The 19,347-nt window shown below is 34.7% G+C and overlaps 1 protein-coding gene across 7 annotated transcripts in view; it reads right to left on the bottom strand.

The window, feature by feature from the left end:
• DMD (dystrophin) overlaps positions 1-19,347 on the bottom strand; it is a 2,248,143-nt gene that overhangs the window by 1,279,215 nt on the left and 949,581 nt on the right. For all 7 annotated transcript variants that reach the window (XM_059157899.1, XM_059157902.1, XM_059157904.1 and 4 more), the window contains exon 30: positions 12,250-12,411. In XM_059157899.1, the coding sequence (XP_059013882.1) occupies positions 12,250-12,411 (162 nt within the window). The remainder of the gene's footprint in view (positions 1-12,249; positions 12,412-19,347) is intronic.

Genomic DNA, 19,347 nt, shown 5'->3' on the forward strand with positions numbered 1-19,347 from the left:
AGAGATTGGTGAAAAAAAAAATAAAAGATACTCAGAACAGAGTGCCTGAATTATGCATCTGCAACCATATATATCTACATGTTTTTGAACATCTTCATTTGTCTAGTACTCAAGGTAGAGGAAAAATAAATTATACACATATTCATTTAACTTTTTATACTAAAAGGATAAGAGAAGAACACTGAAGGAAATGATCCTCATCATCATCACCATCAAAGCAGGTATCTGTGTCATCTTATCCAACAATTCACATACATTCATTTAATCACCTAATCAAACTAAGATACAAGTTTATCATCCTCATTCACAAATGAGGGTATAAATGTTGACTTGTCCAAAGTAACATACGTAAGAAGTAGCTAACTCCATGTCTTCCAAACAACTATACTTCCTCTTAAATTATGATTCCAAAATAAACATGTCCTCCACATGGAGATTGGTCAAACAAGATAGAAAATTCATCTCTTTTGTGCATTAATAGTATTTAGTTTATGAATCCAACTCAAAAAAACACTTCTGCATCTACTAGTCAATACCGTATAGTGAGAACAAAACTATTGCCCTATTCTTAAGGATCTTTTATTCTAGGAAGATAGAACATAGACATATAAATTAAACTAGAATTAAAAAGAAGAAATATATGTAATATAATAAAAAACATGCTATATGATAAGAGAGAAGGGGCACAGTCATTTCTGCTATAGAATCTGGTAAACTTTAAATAAATTGTCATAATTTAAATTACATATGACTGAGAAGGGGTTTCAGAGCAGTAGAGAATAAGAAAATGGGTTCTCATTCCAGGCTATGAGAACCATGTTAGCAAAGATTGGGTTTGGCATATGCAGAGTGTATCCTCTGTTTCAGGGAAGGAAAAACCCAATGTTGTTAGAGTAAGAATTACTTTGGCAGGGGGAACTGGTGTGAAGTTACTGAAACTTAAGTTGCAGGGTCCCTCCTCTACAAAAGACTTGTACAACTCAACATTCAATTTTCTATTTCTCATTGGTATAATTTTTTTTTTTTTTTGTAATTTAAAGACTGCCCCCACAAAGCTGCCTCTCGTAGCCTGGCATTGCAAAATAAAGCCAAGATAACTTAAGTGATTACTGAAACACAGGTCTTCTGATGATAATTTACACAAAGCATCAAGTAATCCCACACATGATTCATAAACAACAAGAATGACAATGACTTACAAAAACACAACCCAAAACTGAACCTGTATTCGTCACCAGGATATGTGAAGGACAATGTAATACATGAAAGGAAAGTTTGGCAATTTACAATTCAATGCAAAGTATTACATGGACTTCATATTTATATCAAGTTTTTAGACAGTGTTGAGAGGCTGAGTGTCTATACTCTTAGAATGATTATCACAATCAAAATCATTAAAAGGGAAAAATTGGTTTTGAATATCACAGAAAACTGGAATTTTATTATAATTTACAGGCAGCATTTTCAGAAAAATTCTCACATCTATAGTACTGTTCTAATATAATTAGAGATCTAAATTTCTTTATAAATTAAGATTATATGTGAAAAAAGCCCTGTGAGTAAATACATTTTGGAAATTAATGATAAACAGGTATCTGTTATGAACATCTCAGAATATTTCCTTTACTAACATACACTGTGACATCAAGAGGAATAATTCTTTGCTCAAATTACCCTTTTGCTTTCTCTCTCTCTTGCACTCACTCTTAAAAAAAAAAATGGGAAAAAAAAAAGGTGGGTGTACCTGACTGGCTCAGTCTGTTAACTGTCTGACTCTCATTTTCGGCTCAGGCCATTGTCTCAGGGTCCAGAGATCGAGCCCTGTGTTAGGCTCTGCACTGAATGTGGAGCCAGCTTAAGAATCTCTCTCTCTCTCTCCCTCTGTCTCTCCCCCTAGCTCATCTCTCTCTCTCTCTCTCTGTGTGTGATACTCTCTCATTGTCTCTCTCTAAAGAAAATAAAAATAAAGATTATGCTTTTGCTTTTTTTTGTCAGAACACATCACATAAGTAGATTTGGGAAAATCTATCTAACACAATTTATATATTCAGTAACAAGAATTCAATTCCTAAAAGTATAAGATAAAAATGGAAATATATTTCCAATCAACTGTAATTTGGGAAGATTTCATAACATGCATCGTACTTTTATTTAGTGAGCATCTTCACAAATTAATTCTACAATTCTTACTTTCAATTGATAATTCATTTTTAGTTTGTACTTAGGATATCAATCACGACCTACTTTATTTAACCTCATCAGATTATTATTCTGGTACCACATAGTTAAAAATTGTTTATCACTTTAGGGCAAGACTGCAGTGAAAGAGGTAAGTCATGTGCTTAAATAACAGAGTATTATTGAAACTTTCAGGCAGACTGGACAATCTCCCATTTTAAAACTCCTCTAATAAAATACACACACACACACACACACACAATCATCTTTCTTGACATTATGGTCAGACAATGAAAAAATAACTGTAGAAGAAAACACTGAAAATAAAAGATTTAATTTAAAGAAAAAGGATTTCCATATGTGGCTACCATATCTGTAAGATCTAAAGATGTAAAAGCTCAATCAGTGAAGCGTCTGCCTTCAGCTCAGGTCATGATCCCTGGGTCCTGAGATTGAGCCCCACAGCTACCTCCCTGCTCAGTGGGGAGACTGTTTCTACCCCCTTCCTCTGCCCTTCCTCCCTGCTTGTGCCCTCTATCTCTCTCTGTCCAAATAAATAAAATCTTTTTTAAAAAAAAGATATAAAAGCTGTAAAATTTGAGTTCTATTTTCATCCAAGATAATACATCTACCAGGATATGAAGGAAACAAATGAACTGATCTTGTGGAGTTATAAGCCTGGATTTATAGAAAAACAGTGATTTCCAACAAAAACAAAATGAAAGGAAAGGAAGGAGCAGATCAGGGCCACTGATTTAGAACACCCAAGCACACTGTATTAGGAGTTCTCAGGATCACTAGATTATTTTTTCTTCCTAAAACTATATAAAGAAAATTATGACATCATGTCATTCCCAAGAAAAGACACATAACAATACTGCATTTATGTTTATAACTAGCACTATACACAGAAAGTAGGAAACAACAATGGAACTAGAAATATCCATTTTTCCATGAAAGATGGTAGAGGACAAATTACACAGCTAAAAATTAGTCAAACTTTAAGGACATTTCCAATGTAGCACTTAACCATTAACTGAGAAGAGAGCAGGCCTTTTCACCATGATTTACTTCATCAGACCATTCTCATGTAGTTAATTAATGACAAAATGGCAAGCAAATTGAAGCTGTAGCTGTTGAAAGTGTTTAATGAAATGAAGGACATATTCTATCAAATGATTGTTGGAGCTTTTGTGATGTCAAATAAAGAAAATGATTCCAGAGAAAATAACTAAAACATTTCAGAAAGAAAAAAATATTAGAAGATGTCATGTTGAGACAATTAATGAAGAAATGTAACATTATTAGATTACTCATTTTAAAACAAATCACAATTCTGAAATTGCACATTCGAGAAAAGGAAATGGCCACATATAATATAAATTCACAAAATTAAAGGAAGGAAGTATACTAAAGGATCCTGGATTATTTCTACTTTTAAAACAACTGGGGATATGAAAAAAAGTGCACTAATTATGACAGTGGGCAAAGAATTTTGAGGAGTTTTAGAATATACATTTGAATATTTCAATAAGTACAAAAGAAAGAAGAAATTCGCACTGTTTTTTTATTATTATTATTACTGTTGTGAAAAGATCCTATAAGTTAGACAAGATAGAAAGCAAGTTACCTATAAATTAAGCTTTATCAAGTGGATGCAACAGGCCAAATAGCTTGTTGTATTATAACAAATTAATTAGAGGCTATTTTCAGGTCTGTGAAGCACTTTGGAAACCCGTACATATTTAATAAGTTAAATATATACATAAATGTAATCATGTGTGTATACACACATATACATATATGTGTATGTGCAAGTTTATGCCATAATGGCAAACATTTTAGTATCACCAAAATAAACTTAGCTTCTAACTTAGTTCATTTACAAGTACTTTGGTGGAGCTTTGTGTTAACAAATTTAAGAAGTTAGCTGATGACCATTTTCTTCTGTCCCCCTCCTACTACTCTAATAGTAAATCTGGGGATAGAACCTTTTAAAACCAAAAATGTGAATACTGAGGAATTATTATTCCTTGTAATTCATCTGAAAAATGATGCTACTCATCATTATAGTGGGATAATGATGGTAATGATAACAACAGTCTATTATAAATCTACATTTTCAAGCAATTATCATTACTTTTTAAACTAGGTAAGTACAGAGACAGAACTTTGGGAGAAAATTTGAATACTGCATAGAAATTTGAGGAAGTGTAGTGGCTACAGGTTAATTTTTTGCTTGATAAAGAGCTAATTATCAAAGTGGGGAAAACAGATCTGAGGTAAAGTTCCAGCTTCAGTGAAAAATACTTTAGAAATAGAATTCATTAAATATATCTCACTATGAACAAATAAAACATTATAATATTACTATGTAAGGTCTTATAGTGGACCCCAGGATGGTCAATAATAAATAGCCACCATTTAAGTTAATTCCACATTATTTAACAAAATACCTCACATTTCACCCTTGACTACGTATTTAAACAATGGACTAAAAAAGTTGATGGTAATCTGAATTTATTTTTTCAAAGATTTTTATTTATTTATTTTTATTGTTATTGTTATTTTATTTTATTTATTTATTTGAGAGACAGAACAAGTGAGAGAGAGCATGAGCAAGGGGAGGGGCAGACAAAGAGGCATAGGGACAAACAGACTGCCCACTGAGCAGGGAACCTGAGGGAGGCTCAATCCCAAGACTTCAGGATCATGACCTGAGCCGAAGCTGACACTTAACCGACTGAGCCACCCAGGTACTGCCCCTGAAATTGCTCTTTAATATACTATCTGAGATATTCTTTATTACATAGTCTCTTTTAAAATAGCTTTATTATCATATGATCTCCCTGATATGAGGAAGTGGTGATGCAACATGGAGGCTTAAGTGGGTAGAAGAATAAATGAAACAAGATGGGATTGGGAGGGAGACAAACCATAAGTGACTCTTAATCTCACAAAACAAACTGAGGGTTGCCGGGGGGAAGGGGTTGAGGAGAAGGGGGTGGGATTATGGACATTGGGGAGGGTATGTGATTTGGTGAGTGCTGTGAAGTGTGTAAACCCGGTGATTCACAGACCTGGGGATAAAAATATATGTATATAAAAAAATATATGTTTATAAAAAATAAAAAATTAAAAATTTTAAAAAATAAAATAGCTTTATCAAGGTATAGTTTATCTAACATATAATTCAATAAATGCACAATTCAAGAAATTTTAGTAAATTTAAAGTTGCACAATCACTAGTCATGATTTGATTTATAGAACATTTCTATAGCTCCCTCAAATGATCCTGTGTGTCCATTTTCAGTAACTCCCTACACCCATCCCCAGCTTTAATCAATAATCTACCCTCTTTAAATATTTTCTTAAGCTTAAGTATTTGACTTACCTACCTCATTAAATTATGGTAATGATCAAAGAAAACAAGGCAGATGCTTTGAAAGTAGTCATCATTGACATGGTACAGACCTTGAAAAGACTGAAATACCTGGAAAGGCTGGAATATTTACTTTCCACTAATCACTTCTTTTCACATGAAAAATTTTATTGTGTACTCCTCAAAGTATTTCTAAAGTGTTCTGAAGTTCCAAAACTTAGCAGTATCATAAAGTACTATGACAAGATATTGTCACAATTCTATTTTTTTTTCCTTTGAATTAGTTTTTTTTATTTTCTTCGCTAAATACCCAGTAGTGGAGTTATTGGATATGATATTTCCACTTTTAGTTTTTTGAGGAACCGTCGTACTATTTTGAGAGTGTCTCTAATTTGCATTCCCACCAGCAGTGCATGAGGATTCCTTTTTCTCTACATCCTCACCAACACCTCTTTCTTGTGTTTTTGATACTAGCCATTCTGGCAGGTGTAAGATGATATCTCGTAGCTGATTTGCAGTTTCCTGATTAGTGGTGTTGAGCATCTTTCCATATGTCTTTTGACCATTGGTATGTCTTTTTCAGGAAAATGTCTATTTAGGTCCTTTGCCTGTTTTTTTTTTTGGGGGGGGGTTTAATTTTTTTATATATTTTTTTAATTTTTTATAAACATATATTTTTATCCTATTTTTTTTTGTCATGATGCCATTAAGTCTCATTTTAAAAATGGTTCTTGATGATTATGGTATATTTGACTGGTTCTTTCCTGCTATCTTAAGGCAAGATGGCAAAATCCATCTGGGGCTCATCCACTTTAAAAAAAAAAATAGCTCCTAACTCATTTGTCTGGCACATATTTAGTGACTAAATGTGGTAAATCTTTGTGGAATTGAATAAATTCACCAAATACTTATTGAAGATCTGCGAAGCAGTCCTGATCTTTTACAAACTGACCTTTGGTGGGAAGGTAATTGAGGTCAACAGGGAAAACAACAACAACAAAACTAATTCAAAAATAAACAAGGGAGTTTCAGATATTCATAAATGCTTCAAGGAAACTACAACAGTGTATGTGATACCAAGGGTTACCTGGGTGTGCATTTTAGATTTATAACCTCATGGTCAGCTATTCTGAAAATAAATATCTATTTATATAAGAAAAAAAAAACAAAATAATAGTTCCAATCTAAGTTGCCTCAAAATATTCAGTGCTTTGGGGCGCCTGGGTGGCTCAGTGGGTTAAAGCCTCTGCCTTCGGCTCAGGTCATGATCTCAGGGTCCTGGGATCAAGCCCCGCATCAGGCTCCCTGCTCAGTGGGGAACCTGCTTCCTCCTCTCTCTCTGCCTGCCTCTCTGCTTACCTGTGATTTCTGTCAAATAAATAGATAAAATCTTTAAAAAAAAAGATTTAAAATATTCAGTGCTTCAAGAGTCTTCATTGCAACTGTAGCATGACACAGCTAGCTTCACCTTTCGTATTTGGAATGTGTAGTTTTTCACAACTGGATGCTGTAACTGAACTGGAGAATTAAGATGTACAGTTTTGAATTTATAATATGAGAAAGACTTCCATTTCTTTTTCATTATACATCCTGTGAGGACATGATACTGTGCCATTTTTCGAAATATAGTCAATGAGGTGTAGTACATTTCTAATCTTTTGTATCTTCTGTAGCACTTGCTTGCAATTATTTCTCACACTACTAAACATCCTGAAATGAGAACAGTCATTATAAATTCAGGAGTAATCAGTTCTATATGGTAACACGCACAGGTTGCATTGCAATGTTAGAATGATTTAAAATCAATCGTGTTGGATTGACCATCATATTTATATTGCTAAGTAAAAAGAAAAGAAATTATTTATGCCACACCTATGTGGGGTTTAACATTAGAACCCAAATGTCTGTAATAGATCTTCATATTCTCTTTCTATGGTTAAATTATTCCATTATCACATAAATCCTGAATGAATTCTGCTATGAGGGCTTATACTGTTTAATACATAAATCAGTGAAGTAGGCTGTAAAGTTTCACTGTTCTGAGTCGTTTAGCACTCAAATGTGCCTATTTACACTATAAAAGTCTTTTTTATTCTGTAATGAAATCATAAGCTTAATCTGATAGACCAAAATCTGAATTTAGATTTTTATTTTTTAAGCCACTCATTTTGGTAGTTTGGAATGCTTACATTTAAAAATGGTCAAATATATTTAAGTTATAAGATTTAGCTTCAGTAAGACAGGAAGGCCTCAGTTACAAATTGTTTTGATGTGTGGCTAATACAGTCAGCTTAAATTAACAGCTTTCTTTAGAAAAAAAAAAAAAAAAAGTCCCTCTTTTCTATTTGTTGACACTAAGTTTTAGCGACACTGCCAATGGGTTGGAAAAGAGATGGATAGAAGAAATTCAGTCTATACTGGAGCTGGGGTACCTGAAAGTCCCAGATTAATGAGAAAAATATAGGAGCACTTTTTCTATTATTATGAGGACTTCTCCTTTGATGATAATTTGTTTCCTAATTTGCTTCAAATTTTTCCCCTCTACTCATGCACATAAATCTACTATGTGGGAAATGATGTTGCAAAAGATGGGATCAGGAATCTTCAGGACAAAAGAAACAGAATGTTGAGCTATTGCAATCACCACTAGACAGCCCACTGCTTCTTGTGGTAATTTTAGTGACACCGTAATATTCTCTATAACAAACTGTGCATCATAAACATTTTGTGATATAGAACATTTCAATAGGTAGCCACATTGGATTTTTCTTACATACTGGAGATTTCAAAATTATGAAATTATTGGTATAATTGGAAAGAAAAGCTGCAGACTGAAATATCTTTGCAATTTTAAGAATTGCAGACCTTAAGGTGGTTATTTGTATATGATTATCTTGGCTCCCAGAATGATTGAGAGGCACATCCAAGGTGAATGGCAAATTAAGATATGTGGAATTAGGGGATAAAGAAGAAGAAAATAAGAAAACCAAGCCAAATTCATCTTTAAACAGCCATGCTGAAAATTCTATTTGCCCGAATTAATTCATTTCTGCACGAATTCTCAATGATGTTTTCTACCTCCATTCATTTCCCATAAGAGTAAGGGGACAATCAAAATAGAAGAGAAAATCATCCCAACTCCCTCCCAATGAAATCTTGACAATGTCATGGGTGTGAATATCAAAGAGTGAGCAGTGAGAAATGTGATGTGAGAAAAAGACTGTCATGGTCAGCTATGACCAAGAATGAACTCTCCAAAGTCATTCTCAAACTTTGCCACATGTGAGAACACCAGGGAGAATTTCCAATAATTCTGACAACTGAGCGCTCCCCTCCCCCCAGAGATTCTGACATGATTGGTGTGGGGCACACCCTGGGAACTTTGGTTTTTCTTCCAGATCATAGGAGCTAAAACTAAATCTGTGTTTCAGTATGTTCTGCAGGACACTTAAGAAGTAGATAACTATATTCATGCTATGTGTTGTTCTGCAGTTATATAATTTGATTTTATACTATAAAACTGTTCTTAAAGAAACACTCATTGGTTTTCATATTTTAATCATACTATTTTTAAAAGAGTTCTTACGTTTCTGATTTCTGCACCTAGAAGGTAATTTTCTCTATCTAGAAGAGTTCCTCCCATCTGCTTTATTCTAGGTGAATCAGTAAGATGTTATCTTAATTTTGTATTTTAATAAAAATCTCGCTTTATATGGCCTGGCATTGGGCAGTTGATGTTGTGGTCGTACGATCTTAGATTTCCTTACGAGCTCATACTACTAAATAAAATAGCAAATATGTTTAATCTGATTTAGAATCAGAAGGCCCAGTTCTGTAATCATAACAGAGAATGAATCAGTGAACATGCTGAGGCAATGGGGAGCTCATTTCTGCCCTATTTACAAAAGGCAAATGGAAAGCAAGGAACAATCTTCATCTATGTCTACTTTTATAAATAATAAGAGCATACCTGTTGGAAAGCTACACACATTGTGTATATGTTTGTAATACTGAGAATTTGTTATTCCTGAGAATCTCAGTCTTAAAGGCAGAAAAAGAAAGCTCTAGTAACAGATTTAAATTTAGAAGCAAAACTCTGAGTGCACCACACGGTGGAGTCAGATATCCACAAATCTATGGGGCCAGTGTGTGACAGGAAATCCGAGCACATTATTTAAGAATACCAAATATGGTAATGGCATTTGCTTTGTTTGTCTGGCTTCTCAGTGATATACTAAGACAAACACTCTATTTCTGAAAAGGTAAAGCTAAGTCCATCTAATCTTTTAATTAACAGTGAACCTTGATGGAAATTTAAAGAAGCAAGTTGTTTTGTTTTAGTACAAACCATGAAAGTTATCCCCTATGATATACACTTTAAAAATGTCATTTTGGTGGCACGCTTAAGGGCTTCTTTGTCTGACAAATTTGGTTGATGTTCTTACTTCACCAACAACCTCTTTAGTCTCTACTTGTTTCTTTTGAGAGAGATTCAAATCGAGCTTCAGGAAATGTAATCCTTGAAGCAAATCTGAGTACCTGATAACTCTGTTCCAGAAAACAATTCACTTGCTGTCATCTTAAAAAATAAAATCTTGGGGAAGAATGTTTCAATAGCTTTTGGGTGACCTGCATTTTCCAGTATTATATATTACCAGCTGGGGAATTCAAAGTTAAGAATTATCTTGAAAATGCAGGTGCAACAAGAAATGCACGTAAAATGGATTTGAGCTTGTTAGTGTTCTAAAGTTCTTTTTTCAAGTAGATTTTAAATGTCTTAATTGACTTGTGTACTGTTATTTACAAGCATTTTGAACTGTTGTAATTAAAAACATTTTTACTGGAGCTTTTTGACAAAACCAAACAAAACACTTTATATTATGGTATTAAAAACTAGTATGTTGTATTCTTGTTTATGGAATCCTGTATTCCTATCTTAACAAAAGAGAACACTCACGGTCCACAACCTTTTCAATTAAACAAGTTACTTTTTTCCCTAAAAGTTCCCGTTTGTTTCTAAGACAATAGTAACTATTGCCTATCTCATATTTTCATATTGCTACTCATGCATTTATTCTGTGAGCCTTAAAAATCTATATATTTTATAGTACAAATGTCCAATTTTAATATTTAATATTTATACTGTTCCAAGTTTCCCTTAATTATATTCAGAAACTTATGAGCAGTCTTTAATCAAACATTCTGCCAAGTTTATGTCACTGAATTAAAAAAAGAAACAATTCTACTCTGCCTTTAGTTTATAATCATGAAGCTCTTCTCAACTCAATTATAATTTCCCCTTCCTGTCATGCATTTTTATAAAGCCTGCCTATAAAGTTTTCTGCGTGACTCAAATTGGGACAGTCTTAGAAAGAGTTAAGGGTTGAGCACTGGACTAATGTAAGCTTGAAGAAGTGCGTATACCAGGGAGCTTAAAATCCTCGACAGTATTTGCGATCATCTCCCATTTATGATTTACACTTGTCCCACTGAAAAACTATCATGACAATGCTATCACCAGGATTCCCATGAACTACACTTTCTTTATCCCCTATTGCAATGGTCAGTGAGGAAACCCTGTGCCCTGTACTTTGTAAGTCTATCAAAACCACCTGTACCTAGCTCCGTGTTCTCAGGGACTTTCCTGGTCAAACTTTGACAATATGGTAAACTACCTCATGCTACTGTGTCCAATGGTGCTCTGGGCACCAATTTAACTATGATTCAGTGCACTATAATTGCACTGCAACCACTTAATCCAAAAATTCATTTTAAAATAAAAACATTCAGGCATCTCCATCAATTAGTGATAAGAGGGTCCTTGGGATAGGTATATAACCTTCTAATGCCCCTCACATCCTAATATACTGCTCTGAGTTATTCATGGTTACCAGGTACCTAATTTGGAGCTATTATTTGAAAAGTAGTTTTATTACCTTACTTTCAGAAAATCCCAAAGATACTGAAACAAATAATAGCAATGATACTTTACATATATTTAAAGTTTTTTTAAATAGAACTATAGCATTATAAAAAATACTTCCCAAAGTGAGAGGTAATTTAGATATAGCCTCAATTTATTCAGTATAAAATCAACTTAGATTTATTTTCATTAGTATTTTAACTCTCATTCTTGAAAAACTGGTTTAGCACATTTCTTAATTTGGATTGAACACAGCGTGAGTACATGTGAGTACATGTGGTATGACTATTTGTAATAAATGCAAATTTACATCTCAGTTTGCTATCAACTACTTACCACACATGACATGTAGAACAATATAGGGATCATAAGACTTAAAATTCCAAAATAACAAATATAAGCTGATAATAAAATCCTTGAGCCTGCCTTTTTAATGGCACCCTACAAATTCTTTCTTCACAATTTACCTTCTTAAGGTTTCCCTCTAGCTTAAGTATAGTTTGAAAATACTGATTAACAGCAGACTTCCAAATGCAATTTCCCTGCCTTGTAAGTGTCTATTTCAAATTCCTCCATTACATACTTTGAGATATAAATCTTAGAGTACTAACCTAGAGCTCTTTTTCCCTCTTACTTCCAAACAGTAAAATTAGTTAATCAGATAATCCTCTGTACAACTAGTTCAATAAATTTTAACTTAGAAATTCAGCAATGTCCTGTTCCAATAACACAGCAAGTAATGGTATCTCATTCTCAGTCTACTTGCCTGGGCTTCTTGAGGCATCTGAGCTGCGTCCACTTTGTCAGCAATATAAGTGGCCAACTGCTTGTCAATGGAGGAGAGGGACTCCTGAATTAAGTGCAAGGATTTTTCAATCTCCTGGGCCGACTGGATACTCTGCTCTAGCAACTTTTGCCTCCTCACGGCCTAAAGAAAAGAAGGAAGAAGGAAGCGATTCAATGTTTACTCGCCATAGTTTTTCTGCAATCCTGCTGCAAAGTAAAGGAAGATTCTACACTGCCACAATCACCTTTTTGTAAGATAGATTTCGTAGCTTCCTGCCGCTCATTCAGCTCTGCTTAAAAAAACAAAAATAAGAATAAGAAATAAGAATTAGCACACAGAACTACAGGATCTGGAAACCCTGCAGGACAAAAGCTACAGAATTATGTATATCAAGGAAAGGGGCTGGGAAAAAACAAAACAAAACAAAACAAAACGTAGTGAAATCATCTCAGTCGTTGCAATCTGTCGTTCTCAGGCCGAATGTTCCTCCTGATCTCATTATATAGTTCAAGAGATTTGGTTTACTTAGAATAGGGTCATCGTCATCACAATCCAATTCAAGATGGATAATCCACTTCTACCAGTGAGACACATGCACAATCTGTTCAGAATCAGCTCCTTTCAAAAAGAAATTTTCAGATAACCATCTGGTTATGGATTTATTCTAAATACGATTTCTTCCCGCTTTGCATGGGCTTTTTTCCCCATTTTCTCCCACAATTTGGAATGTGGAAATAACTGGCACAATTGGATCTGTGTTACTGCTGAAGTGGAACAAATAATAAGTAATCCTAATATAGCTGCAATTATCTTGATTGTTACTATAGGTATGATTAGGGTAATGTAACACTTTCCAAATATAAATAGCATGCTGAGCAGACTGCACAGTTTCCCTTCACCCTTAGAAGAATAGTTCTACAAGCAAGGACTGGGACAAGCAACTTACTGAGAATTCCGTAAGTTATGCATCACAGCAAGTATTTTTCTTTATTATATGATATGTAGACATGATTATCTGGTATGAGAGAACTATCCTTTGCAAAGACCATGAGCAGCATTTCAAAAATGACCCTGCTTGTGAGGGTCATATCCACAGTTGTCACATCTGTAGGCTCTACACCTGAAGCTGACATAACGCTGTATGACGACTCTCTTTCAATAAAAAATATTTTAAAAAATTTAAAAAAGAATATATAGTGGGCTCTTTAGCTTAAAATGTATTAGAAATGCCATTATTCTTTAATGAAGCCAAGTTGGAACACAGCATTACTCAACTATGACTAAAGCTAAAAGAGATGCAAGTCTTGCACTACAAAATGAGTGGGAGGGCATTCTTAGTATTTCTACCTGGATTGTAAATCTTCCTCTGGATTTTGCCTTAGGTTTTTCTTTCTTTTCATTCCACCCACACCTCCAAGTTCAGTTAGCTCTTTTTCCCTCACAACGCACAACTTTGTGCCTCTGGTCCAGATTTCTGCCTCGATCTCCATAAGTGCATATATATTGCCCTACTTGACAATTCTATTTGGACATCCACAGCAACCAAAACAATAGCATGACCAAATATGGACACATTTGGGGTCCCCTTCTCATCTACTTTCCATTTCCCCAACTTGCTTTTGCTCCTGCTCTGTTTTTTGTTGTTTCCCACCTCCCCCTATTTCAGTGACTGGCAATTATTCACTGCCTTTATTAGGCATGATTCTGGATATTTCTTCTTCCTCTATCATGTCCTTCATCATTTTGTGTTAAACCAGGCAATCAATTCCCAATCCTTTCTTCTACCTCCTAATATTTCTTGATTCTGTCCTCTTCTCCCCCCATCTACTGTCATTACTTGGGGCAATTGCCAGCCCTTGCCTCAAATACAGTACAGGTTCTTGGCTGGTATCCTACCCTATCATTACCCATCTGCAACAGAGCTATAGTGTGTTCTTTCTAAAATGAAATGATGGCTACCTGCTTAAATTCCTGTAGTGAGTATTTATTTTCCTGAGGATAGATGAAATTCTCTTTTATATGACTTTAAAATTCCTTCATAGTCCCTGCTACACATAGTCCTTGCTCAAGCTACTGAGAAATTTTATTTTTCATTCCCCAGTATACACTATGTCCCTCTTGATACTTGGCCTTAAACATTCCTCGAGCAATTCTACCCCAACTTCCTTTAATTGGCTAGTTTACATTTATCCTTTAGCTCTTACCTTAGAAATGTCGATATCTCCCTCACCAGGTGGCTGTTCCTGACACCCTATGTTCTCTCTTGTACTTTGTATTTCTGGCTCACTACGTATCACACCATATTGCAATTTCCCATTATATTTTTTCCTCTATTTCAGACTTTAAGTGCCAATGACATTAGAGACTATGGATGTGTTGTTCATTGCTCAATACCAGATCCTAGAAAAAGAGACCAATACTTTTCTTCATGACTGAATGAATGATGTAACAAAGCTTTTTAGTGAGGAAAACAGAGTAGCACTCAAGAAGTCAGAAAATTGGATTCAGAAAAGAAACTGGGAAAAAGGCCATCATCACTCAGATACATCATTTGGAGTAAAGTCTTCCCTATTTGGGCTTTTCTTTTTTTTTAATTTCAGTGTTTTTGTTTTATTTTAGTGTGTTGTGTATGTCTGCTTGGAATTAAAAGTATCAGAATAGGGAAAAAACTAAAAAAATAAAAGTATCAGAATAGGATGGAACATTACTTACAGGAAACTTTAGTCTACTTCTAGTAAAATACTCGATTCAAATCAGTGACCAAGACCTTGGCCTGTAATCTAATTCATATATGGTTTCCCCTTTCTTCAGTCAAAACTTCAATGAGAAGTTACATCATATCATAATTCTGTTAACAGTGCTTATGACTATAATCAGAATTGTCTGTATTGTACAAGAGAATGTCTGTAGCCTAGCCAGACTTTCTCCAGAAAAATGGATCCCTAATGATAAAATTTCACCATTGTGACAGGTGGCTGAAGAAACCTTCCAATCACAGCATGTAGTAACTGCCTACTCAGGCATTGTTTAAATCTGGTCCTTTATCTGTTTAAAAGCAAAAACAGCCTACTCTTCCTGTGTGCACCTGTAGAATTTTAATATAATTGAATAGGAAATAATACGGCATAATGTTAAACCACATATTTAGTCTCAAAATTATACTTAGAAATCTAAACTTTTCTATTCACGAGACTCTATGGATTCAAAGAAATGAAATGACCTAAGAGTTGATGTCAGAGTTGACCTCAGGTAGGCTGGTTTTTTGCTTGGCCTGGCAGTCAATAAGAAAGACCAATACATGGATTTTTTTTTTTTTTTTTAATCTCAGGGAGTGAAAAGACCTGATGTCAATCTTAGCTTGCAAAACTCTTTGAACTAATCATGATATAAGATGTCTTCTATTTCTAAACATCTTGTTAGGCAAATCCTGATGGGGGGCCAGGCCTGTGGGTTTTGTAGGACCCTCTGTCCACTTGACCTGTGCTATCTCACTGAACAGAGTTGGTAGGCAGTCCTAACTCAGATTCGGATTTTCATTGCTGGTCCAGATTACAGTTTAACTCTTATTTTAAAATGCTATACCATGTATTCAGCTAACTCTTTTATCAGTAAGATGAATCATAGAACTAGACAAAAAAAGCAAATATGAGGAGAGTTACAACAATATTGAGAGGTTGGCCACCAATAACAAAAATACAAAAGTAAAAAAGGAAATCCTAATAATGGCTACAAAGGAAAAAACATAATGAAAAAAATTTTATTATGGTTTTCAGAAAAATTCAAGGAAAACAAAGTTAAAATAATCAACATATATGGAAATTTACTATTAGTTCCTCAAAGTACTCTAGAGTATAAAATCAGAAACTGAATGATTTTTGTTAGCAATGGATAGTTGTCTCTACAGCAAATTACTTGTTTTTCACATTTCTATTTTTTTAAAAATAATAACCTTTGTGCCCCAATATTACAAACACTTAAACCAGAGAACATATGGCTAAGAAACTGGAAGAATGAATTTTTTATTCTGGTAAATAAATTTCTCATGTGAGGGCACCTGGGTGGCTCAGTGGGTTAAGCCACTGTCTTTGGCTCGGGTCATGATCTCAGGGTCCTGGGATCGAGTCCCGCATCGGGCTCTCTGCTCAGCAGGGAGCCTGCTTCCCTCTCTCTCTCTGCCTGCCTCTTTGTCTACTTGTGATCTCTCTGTCAAATAAATAAAATCTTTAAAAAAATAATAAATTTCTCATGTGAAATAACAAGTGGGAATTTAAACCAAAATAAATGTATTTAAATATTAATGAGGCTTAAAAATAGAAAAAAAAAGAACATTACACATGTTATCCCAATAACTTTTACAAATTATCATTCATTATGAGAGTTATATGTCCTTGCTATACTTATTAAAGGCTCTATAAAATACAATCATTTTTACTTCATTTAATACTAGGTAAGATCATGATTGCAAGTGAGTCAGGAATGTGGGTGATTTCATTGTTAAAATAGGACCCTCTGAGACAATTACTAGAAATATACATTTCCCTTATAGTTAACCTTCTTAGCCAACAGCAAATACTTATTAAGCACAAAATATTTTGCAGAATTGAACTATACATATATAGTATAGTCTATATTGATAGAATTCATATATATGTGTGTATGTGTATCTATATATGCTAAAATAGAAAAACCTGAGGAGTTTTATTCCCTATACAGCATGAGTTAGTTTGAAGCCACAAAAATAATTTTCTTCAGGTATCTGGGGGATGTAGGGCTGAGAATGGGAGAGATTTTGTCATCATTTTGTTTCTTCTTTTAGTCTTATTTTTTAAAAGATTTTATTTATTTATTTACTTGACAGAGATCACAAGTAGGCAGAGAGGCAGGCAGAGAGACAGAGGATTAAGAAGGCTCCCTGCCGAGCAGATAGCCTGATGCCAGGCTCTATCCCAGGACCCTGAGATCATGACCTGAGCCAAAGGCACAAGCTTAACCCACTGAGCCACCCAGGCACCCCTTGTTTCTTCTTTTGGAAGTGTGTGTGTGATTGTTTTACTTTATTTGCTTTTGCTTTCTGGAAAAACCTGGGGAAAGACTTCTGACGCCTGGATCTAATTGTGGAGGAGGATCTCATCAGGATGCCCTTTGCTGTAGAGTCCCTTGTGAAGGGCTCTAAGAGTGATATGAGTCTTGCAGAATGTAAAGCATGAATGTGCAAAAGATGCACTTTAATGTCTTAGTATCTTTACAAACTTTTTTTTAATCCAACTATGTTATAAATATTCCTTGGTTGCTTACTATGTGCCAGGCCAAGGGAGCTCTCGGTTTTGCTTTGTAAATTGCATAAAAGATCCAGGCTTAACATTGTAAAATTGCCCTTTCATTAGCCCGAGCATTAAAAAAAAAAAAAATGGGCTTCTTTTTAGTGGGCTGAGATTTTAAGAGACACTTGGCTTTTCAGAAGTCTGGACTATGGATTTTCTCAGTAATTGCAGATTCTTGCCCAGTCTCCTGCAATTTATGGTAACAAACACAGACACAAACAAAAATATTCAGGCTCTGTGACAAGGAATTATCTAGGGAGTCTCTAAATTGTGTTCATTAAAATTTCTAGGACAAAGGAAATGTCAGTTCATTTAAAAAGGGGGATATGGCTTATGATCGATCACCTTGTAGTAAAATAATTATTTATTTATTGTTTATAAATATTTGTCATTGATACCAGACATGTAAAATAGTTTGACTTTCATCATTGTCTTAGCTTCTTTTCCCTAAGCAATGAAATAGGGTAACCATTGTTCAATTAGGCTTCATTTCTTTGAGTGATTTTAGTAGTAGAAGATGAACTCAAGAAAACTATTTCTCAAATTTGGATGCAAATAAAGTAGTTACAAATTTTTGCAGTTTCTGCTTGGGGGAGAGCATGAATTGGCCCCACTTTGAATACCACTACCTTGCACAAAATAGAACAATAACAAGGTAAGCACTGTTCTCACAGGCAGTGCGTGAAGGGTGGGAGTCCTGTAAGACATGTGCTAAAACCAAATCCTACTCTTGTGGCTCTTAAGAAATTAACATGGAGACCAAAGAGAACCTGCTAATCTGCATTATTTAACAGCCCCACCTCACTGTGCACACAGACTTCCCTTCACCAAAAAGTTCTATTTTTCTAGAGTCTCAATTTCAGTGGGCCAGTAAATTAATGCAACTACTTCCTTTTGGCTTACCTTTGTCAACTATCGAGAGGTTATAATTTGTTCAAATACTAAACAAAAATACTCATTTTGACTCAATTATTTTGGTGAATTATTTGAGAGCATTTTTTTATTGAAGTACAGTTGACACACTATGTTACTTTAGTTTCAGGGGTACAACAAAGTGATTCGACAAGTCTGTACTTACGTTATGCTATTTCCCCCCCAAGTGTAGCTACCATCTGCTACCACACAACGCTACTATAATACCATTGGCTATATTTCCTATGCTGTACCTTCTGTTCCCATGACGTATTTATGGCACAACTGAAAGCCTGTATCTCCCTTGTCCTTTCACCCATTTTGATTAGCTGTTTCCTCCTAACTCTTATGTGACTCATAAGCTATTCTTAGTCTTGAACTGAAAACACTGACTCCTAAGTTCCTCTCATTCTAAGAGATGGAAATAATAAGCCTTTTCTAAAAACTTTACCGATGGTGGGAAATCTGGCTCTTCCTTCATTACTCCACCAAGCTTGCTTACTCTAAAACTCCATGAAGAGTTTGAAAAGAATCACAATCAGGCTGAATCCATGGCCAGTGTGATGGCATCTTCCATTTACTTATCAGTGAGGAATGAAAAGTGGTACTTCAATCTTTCTGCCCCACGCAAGGGAAGGAAGTTCCAACACTATCACTTGTAGAGTCTGGGAGTTCTAAGTAGATAGGGGTGGCATCTAATTACAAACTTGGACTCTGCTTATGCAGTTGAATGCTCTATTTGCTTTATATGCCTACCAAAGTATAATAAAAGAAATTGGAAACGATGGCAGAGCAAAGAAAGAGAGTAGCCTGTAGTTCCTAAAGCTTGGTGTAGCATTTCCAT

Source organism: Mustela lutreola, chromosome X, assembly GCF_030435805.1.
Source record: "Mustela lutreola isolate mMusLut2 chromosome X, mMusLut2.pri, whole genome shotgun sequence".
NCBI lineage: Eukaryota > Metazoa > Chordata > Mammalia > Carnivora > Mustelidae > Mustela > Mustela lutreola.